At 43.8% G+C, this 18,972-nt stretch overlaps 1 protein-coding gene across 2 annotated transcripts in view; it reads left to right on the forward strand.

Moving 5' to 3' along the window:
- The window catches only part of HUNK (hormonally up-regulated Neu-associated kinase), a 59,172-nt gene that overhangs the window by 32,719 nt on the left and 7,481 nt on the right, over positions 1 to 18,972 (forward strand). For both annotated transcript variants that reach the window (XM_049835130.1, XM_049835131.1), the window contains exons 4-8: positions 1,845 to 1,980; positions 3,822 to 3,949; positions 9,499 to 9,634; positions 14,186 to 14,354; positions 15,466 to 15,549. In XM_049835130.1, coding sequence (XP_049691087.1) covers positions 1,845 to 1,980; positions 3,822 to 3,949; positions 9,499 to 9,634; positions 14,186 to 14,354; positions 15,466 to 15,549 — 653 coding nt within the window. The remainder of the gene's footprint in view (positions 1 to 1,844; positions 1,981 to 3,821; positions 3,950 to 9,498; positions 9,635 to 14,185; positions 14,355 to 15,465; positions 15,550 to 18,972) is intronic.

The following is an 18,972-nucleotide window of genomic DNA, read 5'->3' on the forward strand; positions in this document are numbered from 1 at the left end:
GTCTTGCTCTCAGAGATGCAGCCAGTTGAGTGGAAAGCCCCGTACAGTCAGTTGGGCACTCTGGCTCACATAGTCATCTTTATAATTCTATTTTTTTGTAAGCATTATTATTTTTTTCCTGGTTTTGTAAGGGAACCAGGCTTATGTGACTGCCCTGTCACGATGCTTCTAATACCTTGAGGAACTCCTGTCTGATTTCACCAAAATTTAAGGTGGGGTAAAAGCTAAAGGACAGGCCATTACTTCAAGTGTTATGCAAATAAGTAGGCAGATAAGGGAGAGAGACCCAAATTAATGGCTGTGGAGAGAGAATATTGCATGGGCTCAACAGTTGCATGCTATATTTGGCCTGCAAGGTGTGATGCTTTTAGCTCATCCAGGCAGGTGGGTAGCACACCCAGAAATATGCTGTTTTACAAGACACATGGATGCAAGACACAAGTCTATAGGAAGAGGATTCAGCAGTCTGCTTCTCCTGACTGCCTCATTTATGTATAAGACAGTTTTCCTTTTAAACATGCATGCATTCTGGGAATTTTTAAGAAGACTAGATAAAAAAAAAGGAGCAAACCAGATGTCATTGTTCTTAGCAGTATTTTTGTTGTTGCAGCTGTCATCAATAACAAGTTATTAATAAATACAAACATCTTTGTGACCTCTCTAGATCCGCTGCTCCTGGATATGTTGCCCTGCAGCACAGGCTGTTCTCCCAGCCTGTCAGCTTTGCCCATGTCATCATCCTCCTTGCAAGCTTGTCTTGCTTCTTCCCTTTATCACATCAAGTTGTTTGACTTCACTTTCAAGACCCTTTGCAACCTCTCCTCACCTTCTCATCTTGTCTGTCAGGCTGTAGTTTCATAATTGCTTTCTCCCAAGCCAAGCATGGGCTACCACTAGACAGGGTGGGCTTGCACGTTGCCCTCAGCCTCTTCTGCTGCTGGTGTGACTGTCTGCATTTCTTTCCTTGCTTAGTGGTTTAATTGTTAAGATCCTTTCTTAAACGCAGCTCAGCCTGCAGCCATACCAGCACTGGAGCAGACAAGGGAGAGATTGCAGGAACACCCTTCTCGGCGCCAGCCTGGGCTTGAGTTGCCTGAGAGCACTTGGGAAACTGCAAACTCCTTTGGTGCGGAGAGGCTGCCTCTTGCGATCAGTTCGTGGTGCCAGCCTTTGCCAGTACCTTATTATTGCCGGCAAAAGAGTGTCAGATACACCCAGGGGCCAGAAATACAATAATTCAAGGCAGAAGCTGAGGAGGAGAGAGCCAAATCAACACATTCCCCTTCTTGCTCCAAGATCTCCCTGGGTTATTTCAGAGCTGAAATGCTGACTCTGCAACCCTGTGCATTTGTGCATCGCCACGGTAGTCCCAGAAAGCAACACCCCCCACCCCCTCCTGCCTTGAATCTGATGGCTCATTTACACGATTTAGAGGAAAATGTTGAAGAAGTCCCACTTAAACTTAGCCTTTATATAACATACTGGAGCAGTATGGAATCCATGACAGCCTGAGGTGTCTTTCTGCCCCATGCACATCACGTAGTGCCTGGGACATGCTCAACTCCAGTTGTTGCCGCCCAGTTCCCAGTGAAATGTAGTTGTTTTGTGTATGAAATTGATAATTGTGCATGTTCTAAGACTTTGTTATTGTTTGTGGAAGTCTCTAGTTATTTAGCACATCAGAGAAACAAATATAAAATTTTTGCATGTAAATGATTTTTTTTTCTTAGGCAGTTCATTGCATAGATTTTGGAAAAAAATGTGCTGCTTTTTTTTTCCTTGTGTTCTAGCGTGGTTTTACTGTATCTCTCTCTTTCATAACTCTGTCTCTGTGCCTTTCACAGACTTTGGATTGAGCAACTGTGCAGGCATCTTGGGTTATTCTGATCCATTCAGCACCCAGTGTGGGAGCCCAGCATATGCAGCCCCTGAACTTCTGGCAAGGAAAAAATATGGGCCCAAAATAGACGTTTGGTCCATGTGAGTTACTTCTCTAGTTTATAATAGTTATTACTGTCATCGTTACCCGTTGCTCAAATGAGAAATGTTATTCATGTGTTCGGCTACTCTGAGCAAGAAAATCTGTTTAATTAATATGGCTCTGTGAACTAAATTGCGCAGATACCATGTTTCAAAATAGATCTTTACATACCTGTATATAGGTCACTAGAACATATAGCATGGCGAGATCACAGTAAAGCACAGCTGTTGATCAGTGATGTTCAGACTTAGTAGAAGACATGGCTCTGGCACAAGAGGACCAACAGCTTTTTTATTTTTTCCCAAAGGATCCTCAAGCACTCGCATGGGCTCCGTGCACTATCCACAGTCAAGTCCAACAAGAAATGTGAAATCGTCAGGTCATCACTTTGAAAGCACGGTCATTAAAGGGGGAATAAAAATGGCCAGAACACTTGTGAGCCTTTGTGAGCTTACTACTGTTCAGGCAAAAGAACAGACAGAAGTCCCCAGTGCCAGAGGTAGAGGAAGCCAGAAAGATGTTTTGGAGTAAATAAATTTGTCTGCAGTACTGTTTTAGACTGTGCAACTCGCACTACCCTCCTGTTGGCCATGGACATGATGTCGGTTATCCTTATCAGTCCTGGAGAGGAATTAGCTGAAGTCAGTTGAGTTTCAGTTTTGTTTTAGTATCAACAGATTTTCCCTTACCAAGTGGGGATAATAACACCTGAATAAATGTCAATGAAATAACAGAATTATGACAATTCCCAAGTTGAAGTATTTGGAGTGCTTGGAAATTGTGAAGTACAGTGTAAGTACTACTAGTGCTAAGAAAGACTGGCCATAGTTTATACGTGAGACTAGGACCTGGGTCACGTTCTTCTCTTGGTTTTATACGGTGGATACCCTGCTGCTCCTCAAGGCTGTTTAGAACTTCCCCTGCTGAAGCCTAATTTGCAGTCTGTCCTCCAAGGAGACCCATATCTAAATCATTGTATGGCTACTGAATTTTTCACTCCAGCAGTGGGCCATCTGTCCACATCAAGGTTGAGAGTACCAGCCCTGAGGAACACAGGCAATCAGAGCACAGTCGTTCTTGTAAACCATTTAAACTTCTCCAATAATAATGTCCTGCTTTTTTTTTTTTTTTAAATAAAGAAAATATGGTTAACTCCTACCCTTCCTCATAGCTGAACAAATGGTGCTGTCAAAGTTTGTGATAGCACACCGGTTTAGTTTCTTTCTGTTCACATACATGTATTCAGCAGACTGGGGAAACAAATTTCCAAAAGGGAGGAATTCCACTCAAATTGAATTTAAAGCCTTTTTAAGAGGAAAAAGAACAAGAATGCCCAACCCACTCTTCATCACTGACTTTGCTGGGCATAAACAAGCAGGAAGTTTTCTTACTTGTAATTGTTCACACCTGACTTTTGGGCTGTACCAGAGGCCACGGAGGTCACCTTTGGGTGCTGAACCATGACCTGCGATGTCCCCATTGGTGCAGGCAGTCATTCCACACCCAGGGCAGCACCAGGACAAGGCCTCCAAAAGCAGCATGTTTATGCAGCCTGAGGACAAACTTAATTGTGGCGTGGCATTTAGCCGAGGAGTTGCCCAAGAGCTGAGCTCAGTTCTGTAGCTCCCAGCTTGTGTCCTACACATTGTGTGACCCTCCATGAGCAAACCTCTGGGAATTCTTGCCCAAATCATTGTATGCAACAGAAGAGAGAGCTTTTGAGGGTTTTTTTTTAATAGCTGTCAGACATTAAAGAGGAAGTACAGTCACTAAAACGTAAGCCTAAGTTTTTCCTTGTTCCTGATCATTTTGGTTTCATTTTCTCTATGTTTTCTTTTAGTGGGGTAAACATGTACGCAATGTTGACTGGAACATTACCTTTTACTGTGGAGCCGTTCAGCTTGAGAGCTTTATACCAGAAAATGGTGGACAAAGAAATGAACCCTTTTCCCACCCAGCTCTCTACAGGTAATCAAGGGGGCGTGCTGGGACCTGTTCAGATCTAGTTGGTCAGAACCATTGTGTGGAATTCTGGACTGTGAGTTATGCTACCGCCATGGCATGCTAATTGTGAAAAATACTCTTTTTTTTCATTTTAGCATCCAAAAGATCTCCAGCAGTTGCTGTAGTATAACTCCTTTTGCTTTGACTTCTGTATGTAAGCTGGAGAAGTGTCAAGTTGTGCTGAATATGAGAGGAGAAGAAACCTGTGAAATTCTGTGAAATTGCTTTTATAGAGTAGTTGGCCAGTTTTGCACGTTCAGATGATTGTAGCATAGGGTATGGGTGCATGTACACATTATTTTGGAATAACAGATTCCTGGGCATTATGACTAGGGTCGATTGATAAGCTACCTTGAATGACCTCCTCACATTTATTGTGGAATAATGACATGCACACAGAAGGTTATATTGGGACAGTGACCTTTGATAACCTTTGTGTGTTCAGAAAATGTTGATGTATTAGTATTAGAAATATTAATTCCTGCTTCAAAGCCATGTCACTAGGCAACAGAATCATTTTTCAGCTTATAGCAAGACCGTTGTCAGCATTTGGAACAAACTCTGTTTTGTAGTTGGGTTTTATTTTTGTGTGCTAAACTTGTTCATGGAGAGCTTCTGTTCTCCTTATCTGGCAGCCCGTTTACAAGGGACAGTCAATAAAATTAAAAGATTGCAAATAGAAAAAGGGTAACAGCACATACATTTTCACTCGGTACACTAAGGATGGCAACCATTGTTATGGGGTATAAGAAAAAGCCCTTGGAAGTTGTGTCATAAGATGAATTCTCCAAGTACAAATTTACCTGCATACAGAAGAAGTAGGTGGTTAAAGGTTTTCTCACACAGGTTATCCGTGGATCAAGCAGAGTATGTTGTTCCTTGTTCACTCAGCATCTGTACGAAGTACACTTTCCCTGCCAGCAGTTCATGCTGCTGGCATGTTGTAAAGTGGTAGTTTTACAAGTGAGCTGGGATGCTGCAAGTCTTGCTGTCATTTGACGCAATTATACTGTTTGGTATTTCCATTCTGGAGACTTCCTGTTAGGATTCAGTTGCACAAAATGGCTATTTTAATGTTCTAGCACACGGTCTAAAGCCCCACTGAGTAAATTAAAAGAAAGATTATACTGACTGCTTCATGCTGTACTGATCTAGATGCCAAATCCTGCATCAATTGCAAAGTTACTCTTGAATTCAGGGTCTTGCACATCATAGTAAACATTTTCCAAGTTTGGCAAAAAATTTACCAAACTTACCTTCCAGAGTGAGGCTTTTACCAATAAAGAGCAGTTATATGATGGCTGTGTAGTGTCTTTGAACCAATGGACTGTTTCCCTAATTGTTGTTTTCTTTCAATTGTCTTTAAGTGGGAGATTTCACTGACTTCCCTGGGACAACTCATGTATTAAATGCTGAATCACCCGCAAAAGGCCTGTAGAAGACCAGACCTTGGTATCAAAAAAGATAACAGTACTTTTGACAGATTTCATTTTACTGTTTCATTCATCCTACCATTTTATAGGGGAGATCAAATTTTCTGACAAATGCGTCTCTGTAGTATTTGTAGCTCACTGACAGTATGGTCTCCAGTGAAAATGGTATTTTGTTTGTCTTGTGAGAGCTATAGCAGCTTGAACTTTCAGAGATGATGGCAAATTAATGGAATAGATTTAAACGTGTTAACCTTTACTCACTGTGAACAAAGGTACGCATCGGTTCTTGATCTAAGTCAGCAGCCTCATGCGTTCACTGACATGGCAAACTGTGATTTAAGATGACATTTGTTCTGGCCACGGTTAGGCTTTGGGTCAGTAGGTAGAAACTCCTCTGCTCTGCGAATTGTTGTGTTTGTTAACTTCTTAGGTTTATGGATCTTTTTCTTTAATCAGGCTTTCTTCTTCTGTAAATTCACATAAAGATTTTTTGCAGGAGTCTGTTTTGCTTGTTCAGTACGTTGTCTTTCAATATTGAATTTCACAGTTACTGAACAGACAGTCCCATCGTAAAAGAAGCCAGTCTTATCACTAAGTAAGAGTATATTTTATTTGTGTTAGTTAAAATGTTGGGTGACCATCAGCACCCAAAGCAAGTGTGTAGCAACAGGGAAAATTTGGAGTTAGTGTTTAATTTTCTCATTTGGGAAACTGTTTTTTGTTAAGCTTCTTAAACAACACAGCTATCTGATTATTGATTTTAGGTGAGCAGAGTTCAGTTGCTCAGGAAGTTGGTATTCACCCTGCACACTTTCATTTATTCCTCAATTTACTGCTTCTGTATGCTCATGGTCTTCCTTCTGGAACAGAGAAATGAAGTAGAGACGAGAAGAAAAGGCATCGTCTATCCATGCCTGTACTTTGGAGGAAGGATTTTATTAGGTGGAGCTCGCTCATGGCTTGTGAAATGACCTCATTGCATTTTCTCTGGCCAGTTTTGTAAGCAATACCTGTATACCTATAACCAGGCATACCCTGACAGTGTGAACAAGACACTAAGTTGGTTTCATTCATGACAAGGAACATGAAGACAGCAGAGATCTTGAAATCCCCACCTGAAGCGCACTCTGTTTCTGGTCATCACTGACCTCGGTACGTTCAAGCAAGTTAAGAGAGAAATGTCGTTTCTCATTATGCTGGTCTCTCATTTGTCAAAAGAGCAAAGTTTGCCCCAAAATTACACCATGGGAACAAAATTTCACCAAGTGCAGGTCACTGGCTAATCAGATTAGTGCTGTCCTCAAGCTCGTCATAAACGAGGCTTCACGTAACGAGGCCCTAGCAGGGTGTTTCACAGTGCCCGTTGTTCGCCAGCCTACTTGGTGCAGCAGGAAAAATGGCTTCATACACAGTGGGTCCAAAAATTGGTGGGGCAACTTTGTGTTTGCTCCCTGGGGGACTCATTTTGCTGTCCCACAGCCGTGCAGCTAACTGGAAAAGGCTTCTCTCCTCCTTGTACCACCTGAGAGCTGAAGTCAGCCAAAGTGCTGTTACTCATCTCCTCCATGTTGCCCAGGTCTGGCCGGCCAGGGAGCGTCCCAGGGGGGATGTTCTCTCCAGAATTAGTTTTTCCTGATCTGGATCTGTTTACCCCTGTGGTGCTTCACAAGCCTCATTTAATTAGTCTGACTTTTGCCAAGGGGGAAAATAAATAAGATTTTTAAGGAGACATTAGCTGATTTGTGGACTGAGGGTGGTGGTGATGGAGGGGGAGGGTGTTGGTTTGGGGAGGGGTTATTTATTTTGCTTTGAACCCATGGGATACATGTGGTTTCTAACACAGAGATGGTGAAAGTACTGGAGAGAGAGAAGGTGAAATGGAAGAACAAGGGGTTTGTTGTTTGCCATAATGAGGGGGTTCCGTGCCCGAGAGGCGTGATGGGAGGGCGCTGGGGGCATGCGGAGAGCAGCTGTAGCATCAGCTTCCAGCAGGCTTATGAACTTGGATGTAGGCTTTTCCTGCTGCTTCTGCAATATTGCTGTGGTAGGAAAATAACAAAAATGTTGGGAAAGATTTAAGTAAAGTATCTCCCATACGTCAACAATTTGTGAGGAAAGGACTTAGAAAAAATGCAGCTGATGCCTAGCTGAACCGGTAAATACATAATGGTAACTCTCTCTCTTCCACATACAAGCTTCTTGATAGTAGGCCGGTTTTGAAACGGGTAGCCTTTCAGGGCCCTCTCCAGCTGATACCTGATTTCTGCAGGATGTTGAATGCCAAGGTTACCCAGGCTGTTAGGAGTTGGCACCTATTGGGTCTAACTCTGATTTATTTGAGGAGAAACCCTCCCTTCCCCGTCCACTGTCTTGCCCTGATGCATCAGCCCAGAGATCCTGTCCCATACTGCAGGTGAGGGGTGATTTGGGTGGGCTTGGGGAGATGAAAATGCTCGGGAAGCCAGCCAGGCAAACACGGAGGAGGGCAGCATTCTCACAGAGGAGAACCAGTGAAGGGCAGAGGTGCTGTGCCTAGGTTAACGTTTATGCCTTTTTTAGATGAGGACATTGTGGCCTCATGAGCAGGCATATTATTCTCCTTAAACTGCATGTGGGAACAGGGATTCATGAGGGTTCTGCTGTATTGCTGGTGGAGAAGACATGTCATGGCTGCTCTGCTTTAGAGTAGGGGATGGCATGGTGCCGAGTGAGCGTGCTGTGACGGTGGGATCAAATGCCTGTAAACCTGAATGGGAAGACTGGCTCATAGTTCCGCAGTTTTCCAGCATTGAGGCATTAGCACATCCCATTCGATCTACTTTGTAACACAAGACATCGAGGGCTTTGGTTTGCCTGTGCTGAGCTGAAGTAGCTGTGTTGGCAAGGCTGTACTGCAGCTTACTCAGAAGGCACATCCCAGAGGACAACGTCCCGTGCCACAGTGGTCCTGTGCTGCCACTGCCCAGGGCACCTCCGCTAGTAAGGAGATGAGTAGACACGACACGCTCAGGAGAGCGTAGGAGGGGAACTGCAGATCTGCTGTGGAAGAAGGTGGAAAAAAGCCCCCAAGGTCCTGTCCATCTGACCGGGAGAAAACTGCCACAGCCATCACTTCTGCCTCTTGCTTGCTGTTGACTTCATTCAGGACTCATCTAGCATCGTCTCACTTGACTGTGTCTCCTCTACAAAATCATTCTGATCTTGGTTTACCCAGAATTAGGTTTCTTTATCTTTCATGCAGGAAATTGTAGAGGACATAGTTAACTCTTTACTATCTTGTAGCCGATAAACGGAATCTAACTTTGATAATTTGAGGAATAAAGACCAGAGCTAGTTAAAACAGAATTTATTTTCAGCTCAGATAGACACTTCTTGTGAGTCTTTAAGCAAATCACTTGATTTCATTGCTCCTAAACATGAAAGAAGCACATGACTTAAAAATATCAGAAAAGTACTTTAGAGAGTTTTTGCAAGAAAATCCCAAAGGATGATTGAATGTCACTGAAAATTGAAGGTTCAGTATCTGAAAACAGAATGAAGCCTGTTAATTTACTGTACTCTTTTAATTTGGCTAAACCCTCCTGCAACTGATTGTAGGTTGGATAGAAGCCAGGAGAGAATTTGTCCTTATAATGTCAAAGGGAGCCCAATTCTCCATGTCTTCCCGCCCAGCTCTGCATCCCTCCCCTCCTCTCCACTCACCCCCAGTCCATCTCTTTCTACTTTAAACACAGATTGAGTGATTTGCCTCTGACCTTACTCAGGCCTCTTGTCCTCATACAAAAATTAAATTTTGGCTAACCTGCTCAGAAACTTTAAACAGGCTCTGAAACAAAAGGCACTTTTTCTCCTCTCCTTTATGACTCTATAAATCATTGTGATTATAAATCATGTTTCTTTCACTTACTAATGCCTTATCAGTTTTTCCTTTTTCTCAAGGACATTAGAGCATACCATAAGGAAAACATTCCTTTTTAGTATACTCTTGGTCAGGCTACACACCTGTAGTAACTCAACTACTGTGTTAAGTCATAAAGCAGATGACATAGCTGTTGGGTTTTTTGCTTGATTTCTTCACAGCGGCCATAAACTTTCTACGATCTCTACTAGAGCCAGATCCTGCAAAGAGACCAAACATCCAGCAGGCACTTGCAAATCGATGGCTTAATGAGAATTACCCTGGAAGAGCACCACCTAATGTCACATATCCAAACAGGTACTGTGCAAAAGAGGGGAGAAAGCCTGTCAGGGTCTGTATACATTATGTATGTTAAAATGTGAACGGCTCTGGTGTTTCAGTTCCATTTGTGTGACAGCATCCCAGTGCATTTTCTGGGATTGCTTTTGTGACTCCATCCTAAAAGTTGTTAGGATTGGCCACTGAATGTGTGTTGCTTGAGATGGTCAAAAACAATACCTTAAATTAAAAGCTGCCATACAGTGCATTATTTGCAGGGTGGTCTGGGGTGCAGATCATGTGATTAATTTGCTCCAGACCTTGGAATGGGTATGTGTGACAGGTAGTTCTGATTTTCTTGTTTGTCAGTAAAAGCTAAGCTACTTTTGCAGTAGAGGCTATGCCTATTTGTGATACATACATGAGGTTCTGTGGATTAAGTAAATACGCAAACTGTAGTGGGAAAGGTCAGAGTTAAATGATCTGGCTTTGTTGGATGTTGATCTTGAATACCTGCACGGTGCTAAATGCATGACTAAATGCAGAGAACAAATCTCATGGCCAGTCAAACATCCATCTAGGGAAAAACAGATACTTGTGGTCCACTTTGGTTAGATATAATCTTGCTTGACTTTAAACATCTGCAGTGTAGAGCTGACACATGAGCCAGCCAGTCTGGGCTCCCCTTACAGTCAATGGAGAGAAATAAGGGCACTTTTTACAGAATGATTAATCTGACTTCTTTTTGATTCTGCAGTAGGATGACTTTGTGCTCAGGAGATCCGAGTTCCTCTGCAGTGACCGTAAATGGAGCCTCAGGCAACTCACTTAGAAATATATATCTATATTTGATCAGATAAAACCTCCTTCCTGTATCAAAGCCCTCCAGCTGTGTCTCATACGCTATCTAGTACCTGCAGAGGATTCACTGGAGGAGTTACTAGCTTGCAGGTCAAGATCCGAAGTAACACTGAGGCAGAGACAGCAGCTTAAAGCCTAATTTTGGTGCTTAAAATTTGATAGTGCCCCAAAATTTCTGTCCCAACTTGCTAAGAGGAGAGTCCCAAAGTGGAGATCCTAACTTCCCCCCTACAGTTTATTCAGTTGCCAGATACCAGATGTAGCGTGTGCCTAGGGACGTGATAACTTACTTTTGTCTGAACGTCTGAACCACTGTCCTCCACCCAGAAATGATTTGGTGTTCACCAGCCAGGCCATCTTTTTGTGTCGGTGCCCTGAAGAACTCGGTCCCATAGGAATGCTCAAGCCATACATACAGCCAGCCTTCAGCATTCAGCCCAGGTCACAGCTTTGCTGGTAAGAGTGCCTCCCACCTGTTTTCCCCCCTGCTCCACCGCTAGCCAGGTGAACAGGGTATGTTTCAGAGCTGTGGATCCAACCCCCGTGGGGCCGAGAGGCACCTGCAGCACCTCTCTCTTACTGCTGAAGCAGGTGGTGAGCGCTGCCGCTGCTTGATCATGCTTAGACCTGGGCACAGGAAATCAGTTTGAGCCCTGAATCTCAGGAAAGCCTTTAGGAATTTTTGGAGACCTTTCCCTCTGACGTTGCTGTTGACTGGCCTGCGGGTCACAGCCTGCACAGTCTGGGCTCCTACCTGAGTCACCTCCCTTTCTCTTTGCATTGACAGGGAACAGAGGTGCCCTAATTTAGCGGCAAGCATTTCCCTTCCATAGGTAGGGTCTTAACTTTCAAGTACTGCATCGTGGAGAATCACTGTGAATATGCCGTTCTCTGACCTGAGGAGAATAACAGGTCTCCTGCTCTCAAAATACGGTTGGATGGATGTTGAGCAGCTTGGATGCCTGGAGGTATCACTAGAGCCATCCACTGAAACAGGGAGGGCAAATGTGAGGCCAGCTGCCTGCAATCGCCAGACCGACGTGGACAGAATATAAAGATGGCCCCTATGAATGAACAATTATTTTGCAAGTAATAAGAATGAGAGCAGGCAGACCCATTATCTCAACATTACTGCCCCAAATTTAAGGGCAGTTGAGTTAATTTGCATAGTATGCTGTCCAACAAAAGGAAATCTGAGTTCCTATGGTGCATTGGACCGTACTGAAGTATGGTACATTTGAACATTGTATGGTAAAGAAAGGGAAAACAAGTGTAAACTGAATGAGTCGTTAAGCTAATGAAATCACTGTCATAATGAGTCTAATCAATCTACTAAATGTGGCATCTGTTAAGTGAATGTAAGTGTAACTGAGAGCTGTATGGGTAATTTAATTCTCTTGCTGTGTGTGTCTTATCTGCAGAAAAGAGGAAAAAAGACAGAAATACGCTTGAATGTGCTTTCACAATTCTTTTGCATTTATAGGTACATTTTCATGCCTCTATTTTTTAATTCCTTGCAGTTGTCAGGCTCTAGTCAGGTTGTGGTGGAAGCATCCCTTCTAGAGTTTGCTCATTGGTGCACCTAGGTAGGTGACTTACAGAAGGGGCTGGCCTCTATTAGATAGAATAGCTGTGCAATGCGCTCTATTTATGGAGTGCCCATTAATCATTCCCTCCTAAAGGGAAGCAAATCAAATGGAAGAACAGAAGAAAACGCAGTGCCGAACTATAGAGGGGGCATATGTTTGCTCATGCAAATATGTGAATACGGTGATGATAATAATCCTTTCCTATTATAAGCATTTTTAAAGGGGACATCAATGTGGAATGCAATGCTTTGCTATAAAAAAACCCCAGTTCCTTTCTTTCTTTCTTTCTCTCTCATTGCACTGCTTTTCTCATCATTTGGTCTGAAAACAAAAAAAAAGTGGATACTCCTTCTATCTGAACATAGACTTTATGTGAAGCTGTAAAGGATAAAAGCCATACAGATTCTTTCTTTCACTTCATTTTTTGGATAATATTTCTTTAGTTAATTAGTTGATGTCCCAAGCTTGACCCACCTAGACTTTGTCATACTGGAGCCTTATAGGGAAAATACTCTATAAGGTTTGAAATATTTAAAGACATGGCCTGTCTCCTGTTGAGCTTGCCTCAGAAAGTACCACTAGAGTCAGCTTCAACAGAGTGTCTCCCAAGTTTTTGTTAGTGTGCAGATGTGGGTAAGATGTGTTGAAATAGTTCAGAAAAACGCACTACTGAATTTGCAGAGAATCACTTCCTCTCTTAGTCAACACAAGAAAGAGGCTGTGTTACATTCTTGCACTGCTTTTCCACCATTTGGGGGGTAACACCTGTTGTTCCCAAGATGGGAACATGGTAGGAAAGGGGAGAGCATGGATATTAGGTGGAAGAACATCAGAAACTGCATTTTCAGGAGAACATTCTCCCAGGCTTTTTATGAGCTTGCTTTTATTAACGAAATTCCCTGAAGGCAAGCAAAATTTTCCCATTTTGCTTCAAGTAGCAATTGCTTGAATTTCTTTTGCTGTCCAGATGCTTTAACGTGCAATGGCCAAGATAAGTTTTGCTTTTGAACTTAAAAAACTTTAAAAAAAACCCAACCCCAAGCATTCCTTAGCTGCAGAACAAATGTTAGTAAGCACGGTGAATAAAGGAGAAGAATTATTTGAGATTTTCCACACTGTGTTTTACATCTTGTCTAAGTCCTCTACATCAGACCCAGACTGCTGTTCGGGCATTCCTTGCATCACAGATGCACAGGACAGGGGGACAGCAGGGCAAGAGTGGGAAAGGTGGAGAAAGGTGCTTTTGAAGGGGGAAGGCAGGTTGTAAAAAGCCCACAACCCACACTCCCCTAAGTTGCCTTAGCCAGCTATTAGGAGCAAGGAATATTCTTTAGAAACCAGTGAAACCCAGCATTTCTTTGGAGATGGATGGGAGTTGACGGGTACATCTAGGAAGCTGGCCAGCACATTTAGAGGTCTAATTAGGAGCAGAGTTCTGTGGAAAATCTGGTTTTAACTTAGACTGAGAAGATGCTTTGCCATTTCCACAAGGCTGCTGTACTCCCATTTCTCGCCTTGGCTGAGTCTGTTACAGACTTTAGAGAAGAGCACATACATAAACATGTATTGTAATTGTGCTTTTAACTGACAGGAGTATAGCAGCAGTTTTACCATTTTGAGAGCTGCTGTAATAACCCTCCCTGTACATCCCCTTTCTTTGGCATGAAATTCCCTAGCTACTTAGTGCATGAATATTGTGCAACAGGTAAGGAGCAAAGCTGAATGCAGTGGTGTTTGATTTACAAGGAAGGGGTCATTTCAGAAAGCCAAAAGTAGCTACCTGAGTTGGATTTTACTTCTTTTCCTTGAAAGCCAGGCAGATGATCTTGACGGTCTTCACTAGTCAGCTGTAGGGTAACAAATGGCGGCATCCTGAGCATCACGGTGCCATTTCACATGAGGGTAGGACATGGTGGGGAGACTGCTGTTCGTTCTGCTATCATGGCTTCATGCGGTGCCTGTGGTTCCCAAATAGTCTGCCCTTTTCATGCCTGCTCACGGGAGGAGAGAGCTAATCGCTCCAATGTTACTGAGCCTTTCAGGCCTTTTCTTTACACTCTGACACATCCCCTGTGGCTGGCAAGACTCTGCTGCTGGCAGAATGGTACGAACATCATGCTCTGCCTCTCTCTCTGTACAGGATTCACCTTGAGGACCTTAGCCAAAGCGTGCTGCTCCATATGACCGAGAAGCTCGGCTACAAGAACAGCGATGTCATCAACACTGTGCTCTCAAACAGGGCAAGTCACACACTTGCCATCTACTTTCTACTTAATAAGAAGCTGGAGCGCTACTTGGCAAGCCTTAGGGTAAGTACTGCTTGATGCCAATTCTTTGGACAAGTGGGTGAGGGGAATAAAAAAAGTGCTGAAAGTTTCCCAGCTTGCTGGCATTTGATCTCAAGGCTTTACGCGAGGGTGGTTTTTTTTATAATTTTGTAACAGTAACCGTGAAGGGAAGGTATTCCTTGCAAACTAATAACATTATTTCAGATAAGAATTCCCCAGGTTGCAGAGAGCATTGCTGACAGGCTTTATGTCTCACAAGTCCCTGTTTCCGTAGGAGATTCCTTCTGGCTAGGCAGTTACCCTATAGAATGCAAACTGTTGCCATGAAGAGCCTTACTTGTGTGTACTGTGTCTGTATGTTGAGATAATTCTGCCACTTGAAATATCAATAACACAATGTAATTTGATTCAGGAAATCAAGATGAAGCTTAAGAGCTGTTAAGATTTTATTTAGTTTTTAAGTGAAAACTTAGCTGAAAGTTTTACATGAGAAATAACATGAATATAAAGTCTCCTAATCTCCTGCTGCCCTTCCTGGCCCCTGAGTATGGCTTGGGGGTCAGAAACACTGCTGGTGGGTTTGCACAGCAGCTTTCTCTAGGGCAGGAGTCTGCTGCCACATGTCATCCTTCCTTGTACATCCTAAGGAGCGGAACTCTCAGGCCACGTTTTGCGTGGTACTTGCTGGAGTGCTAGGATGGGCACAGCGCACAAAGACAAGCTGCACACTCTCTTCCCTTGGCCTCTCCACTCAGCTGCCTGTGGTCTGGCGAGCAGTCTTAACTAGTTGAAGGTCTGTAGGGTCCTACAGACTGCATGGGCAGGAGGGTGGGCTGTATGGAATTTTCTTCTTAATGTGTTTGCTTCTTAGAGAAATTATCCCCAATGGCCCTCCTATCTGACAACAGCTTCTTAGTTTTTTTTTTCTTTTCTCGGTTCTTTTAGCAAGCTTGTTCTAATGATGATGCCATCAATGATATTTAAAATGTAATGGCCCAAATTCACCATCTCTGTAAGTGGACACACCTCCACTGAATGCCAAGAGTGGATATGGTCCATTAAGCAGTAGTTGAATGTTAGTTTTCTCTAATTATCTTACATACTTTACTTTTCTGTGTTTCTCTCTCCACAGAAGTCTGAAGGCCAGGACAATATTTGCCACAAGAACCAACTATACCAGATAGAAAAATACAAGGCAAATAAAGACTCCTATGAGGTAAAGCTCATTAAGGTACTTTGAAAGCAGACTGAATTTGAGGATCCCTGGTGAATGTGATTAAGGCGATGGATTTCTGGACCTGTGCAGAAAAAAAAAGGCCTGTGATCTTCTCTGTGCAGGACAAGTAATTCCTTCAATTTCTTTTCAAAGGAACAAATAGCAACCCCCTAGGGTGGAAGTGTAAAGGTGACTTTTATGAAGAAAATAAAAGTTCTAAACGCTCTGTTTAGCAAAATAATGCAAACTTCTTCAGGGGGCTCTGTAGTTTCATTCTGGGGTGCAAGTTGCTGGTGTTGTAAGAAGTTGTGTTGCCTTGAGTCTCAAGACCTTGGTGATGTAGGGCAGAGAGCTGAGCGACAGCCAGGGTGACCGTCCCTGGTCACCTGGCATTCCTGGTGTCCTGGGCCAACGCTGGCTTGACTACCAGAAACAATGAAACTGTATTAGCACAAAACTCTGCTCAGGTTAGGAGAAGTGATGCAGAACTAGCCCACCGCATCATGAGGGAACTTCCCTTGGCCAGAGAAAAGATTTAACCAGGTTATCTTTTGCTCTGTCAGTCTCCAGTCTTTTTGCCTGCAAATAGAGAAGGTAGTCTATATTAAAAGAATACATATGAGATAATAGGAGTCTTCCCATAGCTGGAGTTTTTCTTCCCCAGCTGATTCTTTGCGAAGCACTAAAATTACGGGAGTAATATGAGCTGTGCAAGTCTTACCTACCAAGACAAAGAGCAGTATTCTCGAAGAGTCTACCTATTTCAAAAGCTACTCTTCAGCGCTGGACTGATGGTCTAATCGCAGGGCAGTTTTGTATCATGGCTGGTTTTGTTTATTTTAAAGACTGCTTGCAAGACAAGCTGAACAGCAAGCCAGATGGAAATAGCAGGGCAAAGTACTTATAATTCTTTTCTTACATAAATCAAAACCCACCTTACTTAAAATGTATCAGCAGTGGGTAGACTCAATGAATATAATATTTCAAAATGCTCTTTGACAGCTTATTTCAAGCTGTTGCAGGGCAGCCTTCCTCTGGAAACACAGGCAGGTACCTGGAGGTGAACACTGCAGATGTCGCATGGTGCATCCTGATGCTCTCTGGGCCAGCTTCTTCCAGCTGCTGGTGTCACTTCTGTGTGCAGCGACAGAGAGCCATGGGCGTGCTCTGCCTGCCATCCAGCTTACAGCTTCTGTGTATCTACCCTGTGCAGGGGAGCCTGCAGCAAGGCCTGCCCGTGTACCTGCACGTAGCCGAGAGAAATGCATGGTCTGGTTTGGTGGTGGTCCTGAAATCCCCACGCCCCTAGAGGGGAACTGGTGTTTGACTTCTGTAAGGATAATTGAAAACTAACGGTAGTGCCACTGTATGACCCCAGTTTGGTTTGCAGGGATAAAGGCTCCCTCCAAAGCCTCTCCTGCACTCGGAGCTGGTCCCAGTGGAGCTATTTAGAGGATGAGGGGGTGTCATTTCTTTCTTGAAATAGTTGCCTCGATGCAATCACAGTGCAGATGCTGCAACAATAATACAGTATATTCTTGTTCTGCATGGGCATCGCTGAGTATAAAGCATGGTTTATAGTGCTTTAGCTGTATTCACACAAGGGGATTGCGTTACACTTACTGTACCAGGACAGTCGCAGCAGCACACGTGGGTGAATACAGACCCTGGGGTGCTACTGCCCTTTATAACTGGCAGACATCTCTCCTAAAATGCCTTCATATGGATGGGAACATAGCCCTGGTAGCGTCTAGCTTGTGCCACTGGGATCAGCGGGTACCACTTGGACCCAGGGATACAGATTTCACAATCTTAGGCATGTTCATGAACTGCACGTAGAGCCTTCTTATCCCCCATTTCCAGAGGGGAGCTAGGAGGCACTGGTCCCGAGGCAGACACTGCACAGAGAGCGTAGCCGTGTGTTGCCATGGGAATAGCAGGGAGAGGAGAGCTGGTCAGCTTCGGTTTCAGCAGCTGACTGAATTTCTTCCACCTCGCTCCAGCAATGTGAAATAAGGACTTTGCCTCGATCGAGGGGCTGCCTGCTGGGGCAGGCAGCAGGGCACACAGGCGGCGGTCGTGCCCAGCCCCTCTTCTCCATTAGGTTTCCGAACCTGGGGTGGTGGGATCAGTGCGCCAGGGCTGAGGGTGCTGAGAGCTGCTGTCGGTGCTAAGTAACCAGGCTGTTTTGCAGGCTGATTTCATTTTGGTGCTCGGGGCAGCTGGGCAGCACAGGGAGGAAGGAGGCAGCAGTCTGTCTCTCTCCAGCTCTCTTTTTCTTGGAGAGGCCTCAGGTGACGAGCGGCCGAGCCTCCAGCAAATCCAGGGGACCAGTGCTGGGGATACCTGCCTCCCGCAGGGTAGCTGGTGGGCTCAGACTCAGGAAATTTGCAACTTTTAAGAACTTGTGTCATTGTCCTATCACCATTTCAGACATGGCCAAGGCAAATACCCTTTATCTTCCTTTCAGATCCGTTGCTGGGACTAAGGGTAGATTTTCGGGTCGAGGTCAGGACAGGAAATAGCAGAGGATGATGTAATGCCAAACCTATTCAAGTATAACATACCGGTACAACTCCTGCATTGTGCGACAGCATGCCATTACATAGCTGTGCATGGTACAGTGAAGAGCGAACTTTTATAACTCCCCTGAAGGAAATCTTCCTTTCCTTTTAAAATATAATAGTAATGTGGCACCTTCTGAGTTTAGGATTTTGGTCGTTTCCCCTCTCACAACCATCACCTAAGAGAAATAACGTTAGTAAGTTTTAAAAATACTTACAAGACTATTTACAACGTTCACCCAGGGTAAACTAATCAATTGCTAACACCAGATATGTGAATTTTCTTTTTGTGAGTGCTTTTAATTGTATGGTATGACTGTATTACTGCTGCTTAGAAAACATAGCAGTGTGAAGGCAAAGTCAGGGGCACTTGGCGGGTGAGGAGCTGCAGCTTGGCTCTTGTACCATTAGGCTAAAAATATTGCAGCATTGAAACGTCCTGCATTCTGACAGATGCTGCAGCAACTGACATGCAAATTCTTTCTTCACCTATCCAAAATAGCAGAAAGCCGCTAACAATCTTGATAGTCTCCTTTAGGCTTAATACAGTCACCACTTGGTCTCATCCTCACAAGTACCTTTAAAAAAAGATATTCAGTAGAGCCCAGTCTTTACTGAACTTCGCAGCAGAGTTTGAGAGCCCTGAAAGGAAAAATAGTGTGGTAGGCTCAAAATTAACTGTACAGCTCCCACTGACTCTATTGTCGCAGGGTGTTATTCACACAGTGGTGTTATTATTATTATTGCTATTGTTGTTATTACTGGTTTTATTACTTCATCATCATCAGTAGTGACTGTGGTCGCCCAGATAGTGCCTGGGACTGATCAGACATTGTTTTGTTCCAAGCACAGCACAGGC

This window comes from Accipiter gentilis, chromosome 32 (genome assembly GCF_929443795.1).
Source record: "Accipiter gentilis chromosome 32, bAccGen1.1, whole genome shotgun sequence".
Classification (NCBI taxonomy): domain Eukaryota; kingdom Metazoa; phylum Chordata; class Aves; order Accipitriformes; family Accipitridae; genus Astur; species Astur gentilis.